At 39.5% G+C, this 18,116-nt stretch overlaps 2 protein-coding genes across 2 annotated transcripts; one reads left to right on the top strand and one right to left on the bottom strand.

Moving 5' to 3' along the window:
- Window positions 1-25: 25 nt before the first annotated feature.
- On the bottom strand, window positions 26-9,961 carry rcl1 (RNA terminal phosphate cyclase-like 1). The gene is made up of 9 exons (XM_085359728.1): window positions 9,773-9,961; window positions 9,332-9,403; window positions 8,449-8,624; window positions 7,693-7,767; window positions 7,454-7,578; window positions 6,818-6,943; window positions 6,540-6,696; window positions 1,126-1,229; window positions 26-179 (listed from the first exon to the last, which is right to left on the bottom strand). Exons 1-9 carry the CDS (start codon window positions 9,900-9,902, stop codon window positions 26-28), a joined length of 1,119 nt encoding a protein of 372 aa, XP_085215854.1. The 5' UTR covers window positions 9,903-9,961.
- Window positions 9,962-10,766: 805 nt separating this feature from the next.
- ak3 (adenylate kinase 3) lies at window positions 10,767-17,070 on the top strand. The gene is made up of 5 exons (XM_085358105.1): window positions 10,767-11,009; window positions 12,245-12,364; window positions 12,590-12,762; window positions 15,521-15,639; window positions 16,213-17,070. Exons 1-5 carry the CDS (start codon window positions 10,862-10,864, stop codon window positions 16,322-16,324), a joined length of 672 nt encoding a protein of 223 aa, XP_085214231.1. The 5' UTR covers window positions 10,767-10,861; the 3' UTR covers window positions 16,325-17,070.
- The last annotated feature ends 1,046 nt before the right edge of the window (window positions 17,071-18,116 follow it).

Raw genomic sequence — 18,116 nt, 5'->3', positions numbered from 1 at the left:
ATGAGAACACTTGTGAAAAAATAATTTATTTCAAGGTTTTGCTAATGTTGCTGTATCCAACGCCTACACAGGTCATCAGGACCTTGTCGCCCCCTTTCCGTTCGTCTTCTAAAGGCTTCTGGACCTCAATCTTGAACATAATCTGGAAGAAATCTCTGATGTGTCGGAGGAATTCGATCCTGTATAGACAGAGAAAGGAGAGTTTCATGTTAATAAAGATCATCAGCCACCACATTTCTCATACATACCAAGTTTTTAAAAGCTAAAAACTTAAAACAGGTCTTTTGTTTTTAAAACCGTAAGACTTGACAGAAATGATCCAAAACTGATTTAGTGTTACCTGAATAACAGGAAGAGTGTATTGTGATGGCACTGCCAATCTTCAGTTATCATAGTACTGTACTTGAGAGGGACACAGCACCGGTACCATGATAACTGAAAATGGACAGTTCATAGTTCGCTCCTCATTCAAGAAGACTGACATCTGGAACAAGGTTAGTGCTCAGCTGTTTTTATACTGCTGTACTTTTATTTTATTTGGGTTGTTTGCAAATAAACACACAAATTATGCATTTAAAATGCAGCACACACAAATGGGTTAGAAGTAGAAGCAGGGTAACAGAAACAAGACTCATTAGACTTAATAATTTAATCAATACTGTGAAATATTTTATAAACTACAAAAATGTAGTTTATCAAAACATTATCTTAGGTGCCACCCATTATGAGCCTAATAAAAAAATCCCTCCAAAGCCATGTGAACCTGAACAGTTGAATCTGATTGCACATGTTACTCAAAGCAATCAAATTAAAATTGGGCTCTGAGTAAAGAAACCCTTGTGGTTGCATGCCACCATCAGAGTGCTCTTAGCAGAAACCCTGAATCTTTAGTGGAGTGGGTTAAAGTTCAGTGGAAATAGATTAATTTTGTGTTCATTTAAGAAATGCAGACTTTTTTCCTTCCTCTCTGATGATCCAGCTGTACAGAGTATTATTCAGCTTCTTATTGTGAACTTTGGGATATTGTCATCTGCCAAAAGAGGACTAGTAGAAGAATAATTAAACGTGGGATTGAGTGTGTTCCTCATTTGCCGTCTGTACATTTAACTTTTGAATGGGTCTTACGTGTATGGGGAGAGGGGTCCCAGGAGAACCTTCGACACGTCCTGTTGGCCAAGGGTCATCAAGAGCAGCGCCAAGCTCTGATTGGATGAATCCACGCAGCCACCCTAAAACAGAGAGAGAAAGGAGGGCGGGGGTCGTGTGTCAGCAACTAAAAACTACACTGAAATGCGTCAAGGAGGTGGAAATGTTTAGAGAAATCAACTTCTTGACAGTGGGATTGTACAGTGAAAGCTGTGTAGATTTGTTTGTCTGACTTTTCATTAAAAAAACTAAACTTTTTTCCTATTAAATATAATTAAGCAGTCTTGAAACAGTTTGGCAAGTTGTCACTAAAGTGTTTCTTCTTCTTTCGTGCTCACATAATGTATTAGTCGACTTTCCAGTCATCTTCCTACCATTTTCCCAAATGACACTAACACTCCCAATTCCATCTACATGTTAAATATTTAGACAGATGATGCACTCTCAATATCCAAGAGAGCACATGCCATTGCTCTAACAGAGCTCAGTGTGCGATTTCCCACTGTGTGCAATGCACAACTGGACACACCCAAGAACATTTTATAGTCTGACCTTTAAAATAGTTGTCCGCTGGTAGTTTGAGTTATTTCTTGACATGCGATATGCAGCATTAACCTGATCCGTTCTAACAACGTACTTGTGTAGCTCAGTCATGCTCAATTATGGCATCATGATAGCTCGTCAGCAGAATTTTGATTCAATTACATAATCATATCATGGAAACCATGGTGACGGTTTCATCATTTATTAGGTGAAACACATTACAATGACTTGTTGTTAGAGGTTTACCGTTGTTAGTCTATGTAACATTTATCCCTGTGCTGTCCGCTCTGATACTGCATCTCATCTTATCCACTCTGCTATTTTACACTTTACTCTTCTCAGAGCTGCTCTGGAACAAACAGGAAAAGAAACCTAAAACTGTTTCTGAACGAACTAAGAAACATGACACAACAGTGCCATTTCTAACCACCAGTTTCAGGCCCTGCCTTCCAGAGACCGTCTCCAGAGGCCATCAGCCAACCACAAGGCCTAATGGAAAAGTCCCTTAATTCCTTTGAATGAAAGTTAATCCCTTTCCCAGCCGCTCAAAAACAGACAGTAAAGCAAATAATTGAGGGTTAACTTCTAAGCATCACAGATATATTTGACCTGAACCTGTAGATCTATATAACACATATTGATTTAAATTCACTAGAAATGATAGATTAGGTGATACAGAAATATTCTTTTTTTTCACAAGTTGCCCAACAGGTGAGGAACATAGTGTTTCCTAAGCAAGCTTATGAATTCATTAGCATTAAATGAAAATTAATGGACGCTTTCTCCACAAACCTGTTCCATGATCACCAATACAGTTAATCAGTTGGAAAACAATGCAAAAAGCAAAGACAAGTGTGGTGCATCCTGCAAAGTATGCAAAAATTAATTCCATGATGAAAAAAAAAAAAAGTAAAAATTGAAAGAGTGCACCACTTACGTCAGCTCCTGTGTTGATGCTGCTTCCAAAAACAAAATGTCCATGGAGTAACTGGTTTACAACTAGAAGACCGTACTGATTAACCATAAAACAAACAGAGCCAAACATACAGGGCACCTGCGCCCTTTGATGTGAACTGGGCAAATTTCCTCAGATTTCAAAAACAAAGTATTCCTGCCCCGCAAAATAAAATTAAATCCTTTTAACTCCAGAGTTTTCTTTTTGCTTCTCAGCTCTAGCAATCACTCTGTCCTCCTGCTACAGTTCGGTATAACACATAGCAGTAATTCAAATGATCTACCTGTTCTTCCAGCAGCGGCTAAAGCTTTTAAAAAGCCAAGCAACTTAAAGTAGAAGGCCCCTGTTAACCCACCACCCTCCAAGGAAGCTAACGAGAGATATTAGCGCTGCACTCTGTTGCCTGGAATTAAGAGGATGTAGCCAACAATATTCCCCTTTCAGAGATAATCAGCACTACCCTGATCAGCTAACTTGACTCACATGGCTCCTATGAGAGGCTGGGAGAGGCAGAACCATGTGGAGGCAAACATGATTCACAGACTCTCATTGTACGTATTCTGATGAAATGGCTTTTTCCTGTGTGGCTATGCGACGTGACTGTTTACACACAGCAAACCTTTCACCACCTTTCAACACACAGATAACTAAATGAATAAAACTAATTTTTTAGTTTTATGTGGTCACAACCATCAGGCATTTCTAATCGATTAAATCTGTTCAAACACAGCGTATTCAGCTGACACGTTACCCAATCGGCTCGTGTATTCGAAGAATTAAACAATTTATGAGCGCAGATCCTGTCATTGGACATGAGCTGTAAGTTTGAAAGAAACTGGGGCAATATGTAAATGTACAATTATAAAAAATGCTGATACCTTCCCCAAAGAATCTGCCTCTCTTCCCAGGAAGGTTGTTGCTTGTTTGTCAAATGTGTGACCCACTGCACTCTGGAGCCACAAATACTTATATACTCCGTTGTGATAATGGCCTATTGGACCCCATACTTCACCATTTTTTTTTCTTGTTAATACAGTTTAAAATTGAAGAAATGACTGATTATACAGCATTAAATTACACTTTTTACATATTGAGGGAGCTAATTACTTGATATTAAGGCAGAACCCTTTGAGGCTATTATAGATCTGAATGTACAAACTTAATTTTACCATTTTCTTGGTCTTCGGTCTAGTTTAACTTAAAAATCTAATTTGATTTCATGTCAGATGTCTCTCAAATGGTTTTCCTCAGTTGACACAGGCTGACTTCTCCTCCACAAAAAACACACCATGAAAGTTTTCATGATTACTTTTTTTTTTTCTTTAAAAACATGATGCCCTAATTAAAAGTAGAAAATGCAGTCAAGTCAAGTGCTCTAAAATCTACCTAAACAAAAGCTGCTCTCTACATTGCGGTCTGTCCACAAACAAGTTTCTTTCAGTTGAAATGCAGGCGAGGTTTATTACCAGGGAATGCGGGTAAACAAGTGCAATGTCATTGTTGCCTAATGTGTGCTGACAGTGTATCTCAGGTATTCCCCAAGAATTCAGGAGTTTTATTTCAGCAGCAGCAGCTTTTCCAACATTGTTTCAAGCCCAAATTTACTTTAAATGATAAGAGAGTCCCCAGCACAGTTATAAAAAAAAAAAAAACTAACAAAAAGTGGAATTATGAATGAGTTCAACTTTGTAAATATAATGCTGTAGTCTTCGCAATAGAAAATCTACATCGATAAAACTAGGTGGCATGTGCTCTAAGACTGGCTTATATCTAAAAAGAATAGTGTTGGATTCACAACTGCAACAAATATATAAATATTCTACAACATTCACTATTCACGATGTCAAGCTTTATTATGTGTACACAAAGACAAACTGGGATATGCACAAGAACACGGTGCACACAGTGCGCGTGTGTGCTGCAACTTTCCCTCTGAGAGGAGTTTTTACAGACTTTACACTGCCTGGTGGGCTGTTTGATGCAAAATTGTCCAAATCCAAATTACTCACACTCTTTCTTCCATTTCATGTTGTCAACATCTGATGTTTCACTGTTAAAGCTCACATATGAGTGTCTCATAAAACTGTGATAGCTCACCACAAACGATGTTAAGAGCTGCTTGTGAGGGAGCAAATGGAAGCACATTTAAATACAGCCGAGCCCTTATGGTAATGTTTCAGTCGACAACTAGCAGACTTGATGAAAACGGGCAGAAATCAGCTTTTCCTGCTTGTGATATGCAAATAAAACAGGATAGGCTTGTTATTTTGAATGGCAGTTGCCTTTAGATCAACTAGTTAATTAAAGCACTTTCAGTTACCTGCATTATTTAGCCTTTTCAGACATTGCCAGATTTAACAGTCTGTTATGCTGACAGTATTCTGTCATTAGATGCCATGTCTGTGTATTTTGCTTTGGCTTCCTGCAAACATGTCCACAGCGTTCATGCAACACATGTCGTAACACAACATTATTTGTGCAATATTGTGAATTGTGTGCGAGTTCCCTACCTTCACACATGTGCCGAAGTCAGAGAAGACTTGCCATTACAGCTTAAGAAGCTTAACAAGCTCTAGTTAAGTATTCAACTGTAGCTTGTAACTGTGGAAGCTTTAAAGTCTGAGCTGAAGTTCAAAATGTAATCTGCTGTGACATCCTGATACAGATCATCTATACGACTGTGAACTATTTATCATCACTAAGCAGTAAACTAGCAGCTGTTTTTTCAAGCACTTAAATGTGCATATCTCTCACTTAAAAATGTGCAAGAAATAAATTGTTGTCTAACGCTGCAGGTAATACATCTAGAATTACCTGGAAGCAGCAAACCTACATCAGCTCCCCTCGAAGTCAAAAACTGCAATATTTACTTAAATCCAGTAAATATTTGTATTTGTTAAATGCTCAAAAAAATATGTTTTTTTATACTTAAGATTAGGGCTGTGCGATATGACCAAAATCTCATATCCCGATATAAGATATTTATCATCCTGACAACGATATAAATCACAATAATGGAATATTTTCTGTAAATTCTGTGAATCTCAGGCAGCTCGACTTACGTGAAGTGTTTCCAGCGGGGTGTCCTTTACCTGGAGTCGAGTGTTTTAACCGATGCATGAAACTATTCATTTTCAGACATAAGTTGTAATGGCCGCCATTTTCTTTCAAAGTTTGAGTCTAACGTTTAGTTTTTTAGCACCTGGCGGCTCTTTTTTGCTTCTCATCCGTAAACTCTCTGCATACTCTTTCACGTGATTCACTTTATTTTGAAAAGGCTCAACAGGATCTTGAGCTTTATTGTGAAAGTGTTACATTAAAAAGAAACAAGCAGACAGCGGGGCCACGCAATGGTTTTACCATCATTGTTGCTAACGACAAGACGTAAAAACAGGCGCTTGTCCGTCCGTAGTGTTGTTATATTAAATATAAGTGAAAGAGAGAACTTTTGGAAATTAATATAGCCACTACAGTGCCCATCAAAAAAATGAAAAAAATATTGCTGTAAACGGTTTATTTTACGTTACCGTGAAACAAACCATAGCGTAATAGGAAACGATAGACGTTTCTATATCGTCATCCGATATATCGTCGTTATATCGAACAGCCCTACTTTAGATGCACCCCCAGGATTGAAGCAGTGATGTTCAAGCTCTGTCCTGTTTGCACAAAGAAATCCTGTTGGCATATCTAACCATTTTTTCAGCCGCAGCTCAGATCAGTCCTTGTTTAATAATATCTTCTTTTTTTATTATTATTATTATTATTATTATTCACAGGTTTTACTTTATACACACACACACACACACAATCTGGTGCATGCCTGTTATACTTTTATGTACAGCCAGGCATCAAGAGCCTCTACACAGTATTAAATGTCCATGTGTGCATTTACCCGATATATCTCCTCCAAAAGCAGTTTTGCGCAATTTCTGCCAAGGTCTTCTGGCAGTATGGGGTCTCCCTGCCCCTGTGGCGTGGATAACATCTCTGCACTAAGGAAGTAGCCGTTGAGTGTCTCTGCTACCAGTGTCAGACCAAAGCCTGGAGACCTGGGGGGTTGACCAAGTACAATGATTTAGTCCGTTTCCACAAATAAGGGTTGAGAATTAAAAACACATAGAAAACCCATGTAAAGCTTAGCAGCTTATAAATGTAGGCAAAGATACCCACTTGCCAGAGTTGGCTCCTTTCATGTGGTCAGTATAGATATAGATATCTGGAAGAAACTGGTTGAGGATGCCTCTGGCTGACTCCACAATCCTATTGCCCATCTGAGGAGAAACTCGCACTGAATATCTGTGTTTGAAATGTCAAGGACATGCCATTCAAAAGTGTGTGTTTGTGTTCCCACTTTGTGATGCAGAAATTATATCAAAATCAAGAGGCAACGAGCTAGTATTTAGTAACAAGTTCAAAATCATGATGGCTTCCTGCAACTCATATTACCAGTTATGTGTAAACTTCATCAGCAACATTGTGCTCATTTATAAATAGAAACTGAGCTAAAGTTTAAGCAAATGATTCATGAATTGATTCAACATGAGCTACTCTGGCCTTCTGTTCTGGGTTTTGTTTTTTTTTTAATATTAATAACACATCAGTTGTGCCATGTTGATGTAATTGTAACTAGATCGGACTTATAATTGTACAGAACTGATCTCTTTATTATTACAAAAAAAATATGACTCATCAAACTAAAATGAGCACATAAAAATTACCAGGGCTAAAATGTAAAGAGGCGTTTCTGTATTTCGATCACTTTCATTTTGCTTAAGGTGAAATAAAGTGCAAGTCTAAAAAGGATACGCCACTCCCCTGATCCTCTTGATCTTGCCAGGGTCAGTCAGTTGGACGGGTCTGACGGTTTTGCGGACAGGACATGTAAACACTACTTCTCCACCCCCACCAGGCGCCATTCCTCTCTTCACCACCTGAGGGTGTAACACAAGAGACAGATTAAGATATAAGATGACATGCATGGCTACCTTATCCATCCCTGGGTTTGACTGCATCTCTACAAAAACAGAATACCATGAGGTCCTCACCTTGATGTCAAAGCCCTCTCCGTCGATCCCAAACTTCTTCATCACTGGGAGGGCTGTGGACTTCAGCAGATCGACCTGGCAAGGAACAGTGAGATTGAATCCTGACGCACACCCTTGTGCCTGCAGAGAGTTAAAAACTACCTTCCAAAACCCTAGAATAAACCCAGTCTCATCACAACAACAGGCAGACGCTGTTCAGTTTCCATGACAACACCTCTCTCCAATGTCCTCAATTCATACTTCGCAAGGCTTCCTTTTTTGTATGATATGTTGACAATATCTAATTTGAAACAATGCACCTTGAAGAAAAGGGCTGAAGAGAACAATACAGAGACTGGCTTGTGTGCAAAGGATGTGGCAAAAAAAGGGTGTAAAAGGGGAAACCAGAGAGCAGATGCATGTTACACAACTGCCTCAAGTCAACACATGAGTGTCTAAATTATTACAAAAACATGAACCCCAGTGACATCAACTTCTGAAAATATGTGTACACAAACTGTGCGCACACCAATTCTTAAGTGAAACACTGTTGATCTTAACTGACGTATAACGTGCTCATCATCAAGTGTGCACTAGAGGGCAGTGTCCATATGGAAATGGGAGGTGTGTACTCCACCACAAAACACGCAGTTCATTTCTTTGCAGATGCACGGCTCAGCTCCACCCAGTGCGATCATGAGGTGGATGAGTTGCAACTAAATCAGCAGAGAAAAATGCAGAACAAAAGTTGGATGGTGAACATATTTATGAGCTTACCGTTGGGTCAGTGAGGTCATTGGTAACTCCCCTCAGAGTGGCCTTCAGAGGGGACTTCATGAAAGGACCCAGCATGAGGAGGGCCTCCAGATAGTACCCAATTGAGCGCTGCGGGTTACAGTCATGTTCTACAGTGCCTCCATACAACAACCCAGGCTGGTAAACTAAAACGGTACCTAAGAAAGACAGTGAATGGCAATATTTGCTAAAGTACAAATTTATACAGCACATTTTATTGCACATAAAGCTAATATACCTAACATATAAACCTCCAGGTTTAAGTCTACAAAGCCTAAAGGAGGCAAAAGTAACAAAGGAAAAAATACAGCTTAACCTACACAGTGAAGCACACACAAATTATTAAGTGTAATCCATTTTACATCCAGATATATGCTGTATTAAAATAACATACAACATACTGTACATATAAAACAAAAGCAATAAATACTTTATTTGGAAAAATACGGAACTACGACGAAATATGCATAAGATTATGCATAAGACTTTTATTAGTTACAAATCAATAATTATGAGTCAATTTAAGACATTATTTAAACCTTGCTACAGGCCCACAACTTCACTATTGGAGCATCCTTACTGCTTAAAGCTTTAAATAATTTCTACCTTTGGATTGCGAGCTTAAAGAGAGGCATAAATGACAAATATTATGGGAGAAGACTGTGTATATTAAATGCAAAAGTTCATCATGGAGTAAAACATAATAAAACAAAAAAATCTTAATTTTGATCATGCGTCAAAGTTGTCGATGAGTTGGTGAAATCTCCCCTCCGTTGCACCTTCACAGTAAACAGTCATTACTGTGCATAAAATACAGTCTGTGACAAAGGCAACACCGAAATCACACCCTCGCTGTAACACTCACCCGTTTGGTTAATCTCTATCGTGGAGCCATTGGTCAACTTGTCCAACAGTCTGATAAAATTGGCCTCAAAATCTGGAGAAGACAGAATTTATATGTAGAGACTGGAAAAAAATGTCACATGGTAATTTATTTTTTAATTTGTCTGGCACTCAAAAACAATCCACCCACAGTGTGAACTTTATTCTGACACACCAAGACACCTCAAACAACTCAAAAAACTGCCAAATCACTGCTTCGACGCCCCTTGACACGCTTATCGAAGACACAACTTCATAAGGCAAATGTACGACCACACTCCTGTCACTATCAAACTACTGTCCCATCATTTTCCCTCCTCTGACGCCCAGCGACTGAACACACTCCCAACTGCGTAACAGCTAGCCAGTTAGCCAGGGAGCTAACTGCGACGCCACATGCGGAGCGAATCTGTTAAAAACTCACCCCTGAGTCCCGGCTCGTCATCTTTAGACCTGATGTTTTTTATCTTAACGCGCTTCCCGCTGAGTGCGGACAAAACCAGACGCTGTCGGAGAAAATTGCAGCCTTCGTAGGTGAGTCCGTGGCTTGCCATGTTATTGTTGTTTGTGCTTGGCGTCAGTAAAATCCACGTGTGTTTGTCCAGGAAGACGTTACTGGGAGGGGGAGATTACGGCAAGACAGTAGGGTCAAAATAATGGTTTCTACGGCTGCGTTGCCACACTACTGTTACTAGATGGCACACTGTAACCACTGACGAACGCTAGGTGGGCGTGGCTAAATGACGCACAAATTAAAGGCACAAATCTCATAAAAAGTGTAAACAAACAGCAAAAATACGAATTTCTGGTTTGGCCTACAGTCTTTCTTTAATAAACAGAAATTAAACAAAATTAAATTACGATAGCATTTTCGAAATTATTTTTCGTTAACAGACAACAAAGTAAGGAAAACAACCAGTCGTACCATTTCTGCTAATATAATTTAATTATTTGAAAAGTCCCACGTTATTTTTTTTTAAAGATTAGTGTGAGGAAGCAAACGAGTCGTCGTCCAACCTAGCGTGCCTGGGCTGCCAGCTAGCCAATCCCCTACACAAGGGATCGGCTCATACAGGATTAAACACCGCCACCTTGCCAGCAAGCTATTTATTCGACCAGTAGACAAATTATATAACGTGTTATACAATAAATACATGTCCGGTAAAGCGCAGTGTTTAAATGGGGGGTGGGGGTAAGTTTCTCAGCACGCAGGAGAAAGGAGCTCATTTTGCTCGGTGTCCGTCGTCTGAGGGGTGCATCATCTAACCTCCTCTCTCTGGCTGGCCCTGAGCCCGCTGATTGTAGTTCTCATCATCCTTCTCCTCCTCCTCTTTGTGCAAGCGCTGCGCAACATAAAAAGTCCACCGAGTTCAAACTAGCTGCTTAAGACGCGCCCACTCTTTCTTGCGTTGTGCAGTTTTGCAAGGAGAAGGGAGAGTGGATCTGCTCTGCGTTTCATGAGAAGGGAACACTTGTTGTTACTCGATAAAAGTCAGTTCAAACTCGCTTGGACATGGTGCTGCCAAGAGTTATCCGTGCTGTCATCATGGGACCCCCGGGGTCGGGGAAAGGAACGGTGTCTGGGCGCATTACCAAAACTTTTGGACTGAAGCACATTTCCAGTGGGGACATTTTGAGAGCCAACATAAACGCGCAGACCGGTAAGATAGTTTTAGCTCGAGAGGGAGGACACGCTAAGGCATTGCAAAAGCTTTCAGGAGTTTACGTGTCAAACTGAAAGATTTAACTTAGTATTTATCAAGCTTATTTCGCTTAAAGCCACAGCTGGTCGTTACGCACAAAGTGCGAACTTAAAAACGAAACAAGGCAGCTTTTCTGCAATATTCTGATAAGAGTCCACGCCTACAACAGTGTGATTTTTATCTGTCTGTGAAATACTAAACATAGGATACAATTTAAACATGTTGTGTCTTCTCTAATCAAGGTCAGCGTTGTCAGGTTTATACTGCAAACATTTGCGCCAGAGTTACCTGGACCTTGGAGGAAGGCCCGCTACTGCTCAATATCACCTTGGATGTGGCTGAGAGCTGTAAAGATAAGATAGCCGTGAACTTTTGCTTCATGAAAGGAGGAGTTACACATTTGAAGGGAAAAAAAAAGGTCTGTTTTTACAGCTGCATGAAGAGAATCCCATGTTGGTTGATTTGGAGTGTGCGATGTGTAATCGTGCTTTAACCGTTAGTTATACTGGGAAAGCCTAAAACATACAGAGTGCAGACGTGCAGGCTTAACTTAATTCACTTGAGCATCTGCCAATCAAAGCAGTTTTTATGCAGTGTGACTGCTCGCATTTTTAAAAGTCAGACTTTTTATTTGATCAAGCGATCCCCCAACGCATTCTGCTTCTTCATTAAATCCGCTTAGAATAAAGAGGCTTGTCAGGAAATTCCTTTCCTCTGATGGACTCTGGCCAATTAAAGTGGAAGTAATAGAAAAAAGGCTTTCGCTTTAACCTCTTCAATTTGTATTATACACTATACCACTTTTTGCATATTAAGTGTAAATATGCTATGGTATTTGCATCATTTTATGTTTTTTACCTTGTAATTCAGCATAGCTTGTCTTTGTACATCTAACATCTGTGTGTCACTGAGTAGCTACACACACTGTTTATAATGATGGAGACACTGCAAACACTGGAAGTGTTAGAATAGCTGAAACATAAAACAGGTTTTCTGGTGTAGATGCATGTTATTAGGCTTCTTTGTCAGGCACATGCAGCCAAATGTTGATGTGGTATCCGTGTTGGCTTTATGAAGTATGGATTAAAAATTGAGGCACGAAGGGAAAATTGTACATTTTCTAACACAAACATTCTTCCTTTCTCTGTCTCATGTGTTGTTTGTTTTTTGTTTTCCTCTCCTGTTTGTTTCAGAGCTGGGGCTGCTAATGAAGTCCTGTATTGATCAGGGTCAGCTGGTACCTGATGACGTCATGTCTCGTCTCATCCTGAATGACCTGAGGGCAATAGATGGCGGCAGCTGGCTGCTCGATGGTAAGTTTTCACAACTTTGCATCAGCACTCGGTTCATCTGGTAAAATGAGTGGTAGGCGATCATATTATCAGCATTTCTAGTTAGGAATTGTTGAATTTGTTCTATAAAAAAATAGATGTAACACTGAAGGAAAGACTTAGACTTTAATTAAATTACTGGCATTGATCGCACCAACCTTGATTCCTTTTTTGCTTTGCCTAGATTTCCTCTGTCTCTTTCACCAGGTTTTCCTCGTACAGTGTCCCAAGCAGAAGCTCTGGATGTTGTCTACACCTTGGACACAGTTATTAACCTCAATGTACCTTTCCAGACCATCAAGCAAAGGTTGACTTCACGTTGGACTCACCTTCCGAGTGGCAGAGTATACAACACAGATTTCAACCCGCCTAAAGTCCCTGTAAATATCCCTTTCCTATCACTCCCTGATTTAGTTTCTATTAGATGTTTTATACCGTATTTAGCCCAGCTTTGCACACATAATTGCAAAAATCTTAAGTTTCAGATAGTCGGACCAATTTAAGTTTTATTATGGTAAATGACCTGTATTTATATAGCGCTTTACTAGTCCCTAAGGACCCCAAAGCGCTTTACATATCCAGTCATCCACCCATTCACACACTGGTGATGGCAAGCTACATTGTAGCCACAGCCACCCTGGGGCGCACTGACAGAGGCGAGGCTGCCGGACACAGGTGCCACCAGGCCTTCTGACCACCACCAGTAGGCAACGGGTGAAGCGTCTTGCCCAAGGACACAACGACCAAGACTGTCCAAGCCGGGGCTCGAACCGGCAACCTTCCGATTACAAGGCGAACTCCCAACTCTTGAGCCACGATCGCCCCATTATTACTACCGTAATGCAGCATTTCATAAAAATAAACAGACATGGTGTTAGTGATGTCTGGGGCTGTAACTGATAGAACCATGAATTGAACGTCTGCCCATCAGTTTGTGAAACTCAAGCGCACTTGGGTTATGCAGCATGACAATGATTCAAAACGCACCAGCAACTCCACCTGTGAATGTCTATCACTGTACCAAAAAATAAAAGGTTTTGGAGCAGCCCAGTCAAAGTCTAGATTTGAATCCGATTGAGATGTCTTGGCATGACCTTAAACAGGCCATTCATGCCCAAACCCTCCAATGTGACTGAATTAAAGCAATTCTGCTAAGAACAGTGAGCCACAGTGATGTGAAAGACTTGTTACCGGCCATTGTGAAAGCTTGATTGCTGCCAAGTTATTGGGTTTTTGGGGAAGCTTTCACTTTTTCGCACAGGGCCAGGTACGTTTGGATAGCTTTTTTCTTTTCCTTAATGACAGAAGTAATCATTTAAAAACTGCATTTTGTATTTACTCACATTATCTTTGTTTAATATTAAAATTTAGTTGACGATCTGGACCACATAGTGATGCGAACAGGACATGAGGCCATTCAGGTTTCTCAAATTTTCATGAATGTATATATTTGCTCAATAAAGATGTGGAAATTCAGAGTAAAGGATACCAGATTACAGGAAAAACTCCAGTATAAATCTTAGTAAGGTATTTGGCCACCACATGCTACCAGAATGACTTCAGCATGTCTTTGGAAATATGCTGGAAGGATGAATACCAATCTTCCAAGAGATATTCCCTCACTTTGCATATTTGGTAACTCTCCTAAGAGTAATGGTAAACACACTGAGAGCCTTTAATATAATACTTACTCTCTCATGTCAGATTTCCGAGTTTAACTTACTGCCTCAATCAACTGGAATTGCTTGAGGCAGCTAATTCTTTCACCATGTAAATCATTAATTTCTTGCAGAATTGTGGACAGCATGTTTACAGTGCTCCCTCTTGACCTCAGACGTACCCTTCTGGGACTGTGTCTGCTGTCTGAGTAAACTAAAGACACTGTCATATTCCTGGAACTGTCCGAGCCCTTTTTATTAGTCTACCCTCCTGAAATGTATAACAGGGTGACTGATCCTATAATGGACGCAGCTGGTAAAAGTTGATGTTTAGATGGTGTCATGGAGCAGAGGTGTTGAATATATCTAGAGTCCTCTCAATCCTCCGACGGTCATAAAATATTGTAAAGAGTTTGGAAGTGTAACCGATCAAAAAAAAAGTGTGCTGTTAAAATAAAAACTAATTGCATTAATACACTTTAATCAAAAAAATCATGTTGAAGGTCAAATTGTACAGGTTCATTAGCAACAAATGTCTGTCTGAAATGAGAATGAAATTCAGAAATTCAAGTTCCTAATAGAACATCAACTACTTCTTAACAAATAAACAACATTTATCCAGATAAATGTCAACCTTTCAGTTCCAGAGAAATGTGAGATGAATAGTTTTAGTTCAGTTGAGGATATTTTATATATGTGAAGGGTTGTTTTTGTTTCCTTTTTAGTTCACAGGTAGAAGATGAAGGGTAACTAAACATTAACCTAAGGCAGGAGATTATAAAAAGCCTTGAGAGTTGCAAGAAAAGAGTGTGAGAGAAACGTAACCTTTGTAAGCCCCACAGAAACGGACAGGTTGCATATCTGAGCACGTCAAATGGGTAGATTTGGGGCGCTGGTCAAGTTCACTGGGTAGAGCTGAGACACAGCGTCTGCCTTTCACACTATTATTATCATTCCTGACTAATAGCTTGTGGTTCACGTTTTTGTAAATCTGTGTTTTTAGTAGAAGTCGCTGTAGCTCAAAGCCTCGCAGTGCTTTCAGCACAGATGCAGACTTGTTTACACTAGCCACCTTCTAGTAATGCTCCCAGATCACTGCAAGGGGGGAAAAAAAGAATCCTGTGAGGTTTTGGAAAGTAAAGAAGCCAGCCTGCAGCAATCTTTGTAGCTTTCAAATTCGTAAAGTCAGAAATGTGCTTGGCAACATGGGAAATGAACTGAAGGCAGCCCCTTGACACTGATGTCTCTGTCACGTTTCATTCAACACTGATCAAACCCTACAAACGGTTGTGGATTAGTAAGATGATTTCTACTCTGTTCCAACATGTCTCATATTTTTTATGTTCCAACATTTATTGCCTAATATATCTCATTATTAAAGAGCCAGTATGTAAAAGAAGTAACTAAAACCCTCCTTTGCAGCACATAGTAAACATGCACAAAAGATCAGCATTAAGACAGATTTCTTTTATCTCTGCAGGGCTTTGATGATGACACAGGGGAGCCTCTTTTCCAGAGGGACGATGACAAACCAGAGACGGTGACACGGCGATTGAAGTCTTACGAAACCCAGACGGAGCCCGTCTTAGAATACTACAGGTAGAGCACCGCAGATACCTTAAAACTTAGTGCCAGCAGTATATGCAAAAATCTCTCTAATACTCACCAAGGGTCCAGCTAAAAGTCAAAAATATTGAACCATGACCTTTTCATCCCTGCGTATTCTTCAAAGCTGTTTGCATGACTGAAGAAAATGCATAAGAACCACATTCCAGCAGCCCTAGCCAACACTGCATCGCATTTTCTCTTTATTAAATCAGGTGACAGATGTATAAATATTTATCTTGAAAGCTTAAAACACAGGCAGGAAAATTCATGGATCTTATGTTCTGTTTCTGGGCCAGGAAAATGTATGACTGTTTCCTTAAACCACAGAGATGCTTTTATCCAGTGTCCCACTTTCCACTATAACCACATTGCCTAAAAGTCTGTCATTTGCAGGAAGTACAGATAATAACAGACTGAGAATAGAAGAAGATGCAGATTTAATGTTTAAAATAACTTGTTCTGAAGTTTAGGAGCATTGCCAGCTGATTAATAGATGTACATGGATTTCCAAGTTCAAATGCTGTTATTGAAATCTGATTTGTTTTGTTTGTTTTTACCCTCCAGGAGTAAAGGTGTGCTAGAGACCTTCTCTGGGACAGAAACCAATAAGATATGGCCACACGTTGAAGTTTTCCTTCAGAGAAAATTGTCTTCAATCAATCAAAAAGTTGAATAGAAAGCCTGAGAAGAGTTTATCGACAGAAACCACTGTGTGCATTGTCCAGTCAAAATGCCACTTTTGCATTAAACAAAGGGAGTAAAATATTCTGAATGTTTTAAAACAGGGATAACACTCATCTTACGTGTACAGGAGTACACGGCAGTAAAATGGCACTTAATACAAAACATAAGCTTATAGTAGTCATTTTTCCACAATGTTGACATTGGTTTTTGAACGTCTCAGGTTGTGTGCAAAATCTTTTAAACAGTAGTTGTTAGACTTTGCACAGATTGCCTCTTCACTCCATAGTGTGCCTTTTTATGAAGTAAGCAGAAAACTGAGTGACTCCAATATTAAGGTTATTAACAGTAAGTGAAGGCTGCGTTTGCAGAGTATAACAGCTTGACGTGTGCCGGTGAATGCAGCCAGTTTTTAAGGAAAGTGTAAAGTCTTTTCTAATTATAATCATTACTTCCTTTCTTGTTTGATTCTGATGAATAAGAATGGGCACACACTACAAGACTGACTTGTTGTTTTGTTTTTTATTTTTTTGTTTTTTTGGGGGGGGGGGGGGGTTAAACATGAGAAATCCCCTAAAAACAATATGGTGGGCTCTTTATGTTTTTGCTTTAGCATTGCTTTTCCAGAACTGCCTTGCTGGGTTTGTTTTCCATGCACTAGGCAGCTACCCCAAAGGGAAATGTGCCACATTCTACAAATTACTGTAAATTCACTTTTGCACTCAAGTGCCTTTTGCTGCTTTTGACAATAAACGAGGTAGTTAAATGAATGTAAATGCTTTTGATCGTAGTGGACCAGATTAAATGACCAGATCACATTTCTTATGTTATTTCTTTTTAATTAATCAGAAAAAAGCATTATTGTGGAACAGCCTCTTTAGCTAGTCTTAAGTGATGCTCTTAAATTCTGCCAGCTATTCCTTGTTGTCATTGACTGATATTAGCCATTTAATGTGAATGTGACAACTAAAAATATATAATTATACAGTTTGTACAAGGCTTCTGTGCTGCTTCTGTCTTGTTTGGGAGATGTTGCAGTACTTAAGTATCATCTGCTGTGTTGTTGTTTCTTTTCCCTCTTGTTTTTGCACTCTTTTCTTAAAGTTTCTCCGATATTGTTAAAAGCCACAGAAATGCAAACCTACCTTGAACTGTACTGTACAGATCGATGCAGCAAATGTTTCCTGTGCGTATTCCGAAACACTTGAAGATAATGTTTGAAGGCGTATCTCCTTTCATAGGTGACTCACAACTATGTTTATAAATCATAATAAATGTCTTACCTAGATTCCTGGTCATTTTGGGGTTTTTTTATACATACGTCTATAAGACAACACAAAACACGCCATCAAGCACTGTATGCAGACTTTTTCCAAAAACAGTCCTAAATTCATTGATTAGAACACAAGACTAGTCACTTTTCTCCCTCCTTTCTCAATGATTTCAATGCAAACACAAGTTTATAAGTTCCACTGTTTTCATCTCAAAGACATTATTTGTCACTTCCTAGTCTGGTGTAAGTGGGATAATATCTAGAATTTGTAAATTATTTTTAATCAAGCTTGCATCAGACTGTAGTCAGAGCTCCGATATGCAACGCTGTCACTAAGTGTTCAGTTTTGGAGCAGCCTATATCTAACTGAGATGCTTTGGCAAGGGTAGTTTTCCCTTTCACGCGTTTTATGATTTCTCCCATTCTTCTACAAGTCTGCCTTTATCGTGTCATTGATCTGTGATGTGCCAGGTGTTCACTTCTGCAGACTAGTTGAATCGCTTGTAAGGTTCTC

Source organism: Diplotaxodon limnothrissa, linkage group LG7 (assembly GCF_057381915.1).
Source record: "Diplotaxodon limnothrissa isolate DT_005_m linkage group LG7, D_limnothrissa_male_GT1.1, whole genome shotgun sequence".
NCBI lineage: Eukaryota > Metazoa > Chordata > Actinopteri > Cichliformes > Cichlidae > Diplotaxodon > Diplotaxodon limnothrissa.
The sequence above is the reverse complement of the archived record's forward strand: the minus strand, read 5'-3'. Positions and strand labels throughout refer to the sequence as shown.

What these genes read in the sequence shown, in the direction of transcription:
- rcl1 (XM_085359728.1), bottom strand. Translation starts at nt 9,902, where the DNA reads ATGGCAAGCCACGGACTCACCTACGAAGGCTGCAATTTTCTCCGACAG. An exon ending in ATGACCTCACTGACCCAACG is followed by an intron (nt 7,768 to 8,448) that starts GTAAGCTCATAA and finishes GTTCCTTGCCAG; the next exon opens with GTCGATCTGCTGAAGTCCAC. An exon ending in TTTTGGAGGAGATATATCGG is followed by an intron (nt 1,230 to 6,539) that starts GTAAATGCACAC and finishes TCTCTGTTTTAG; the next exon opens with GGTGGCTGCGTGGATTCATC.
- ak3 (XM_085358105.1), top strand. Translation starts at nt 10,862, where the DNA reads ATGGTGCTGCCAAGAGTTATCCGTGCTGTCATCATGGGACCCCCGGGG. An exon ending in CAACATAAACGCGCAGACCG is followed by an intron (nt 11,010 to 12,244) that starts GTAAGATAGTTT and finishes TGTTTGTTTCAG; the next exon opens with AGCTGGGGCTGCTAATGAAG. An exon ending in TCAACCCGCCTAAAGTCCCT is followed by an intron (nt 12,763 to 15,520) that starts GTAAATATCCCT and finishes TTATCTCTGCAG; the next exon opens with GGCTTTGATGATGACACAGG.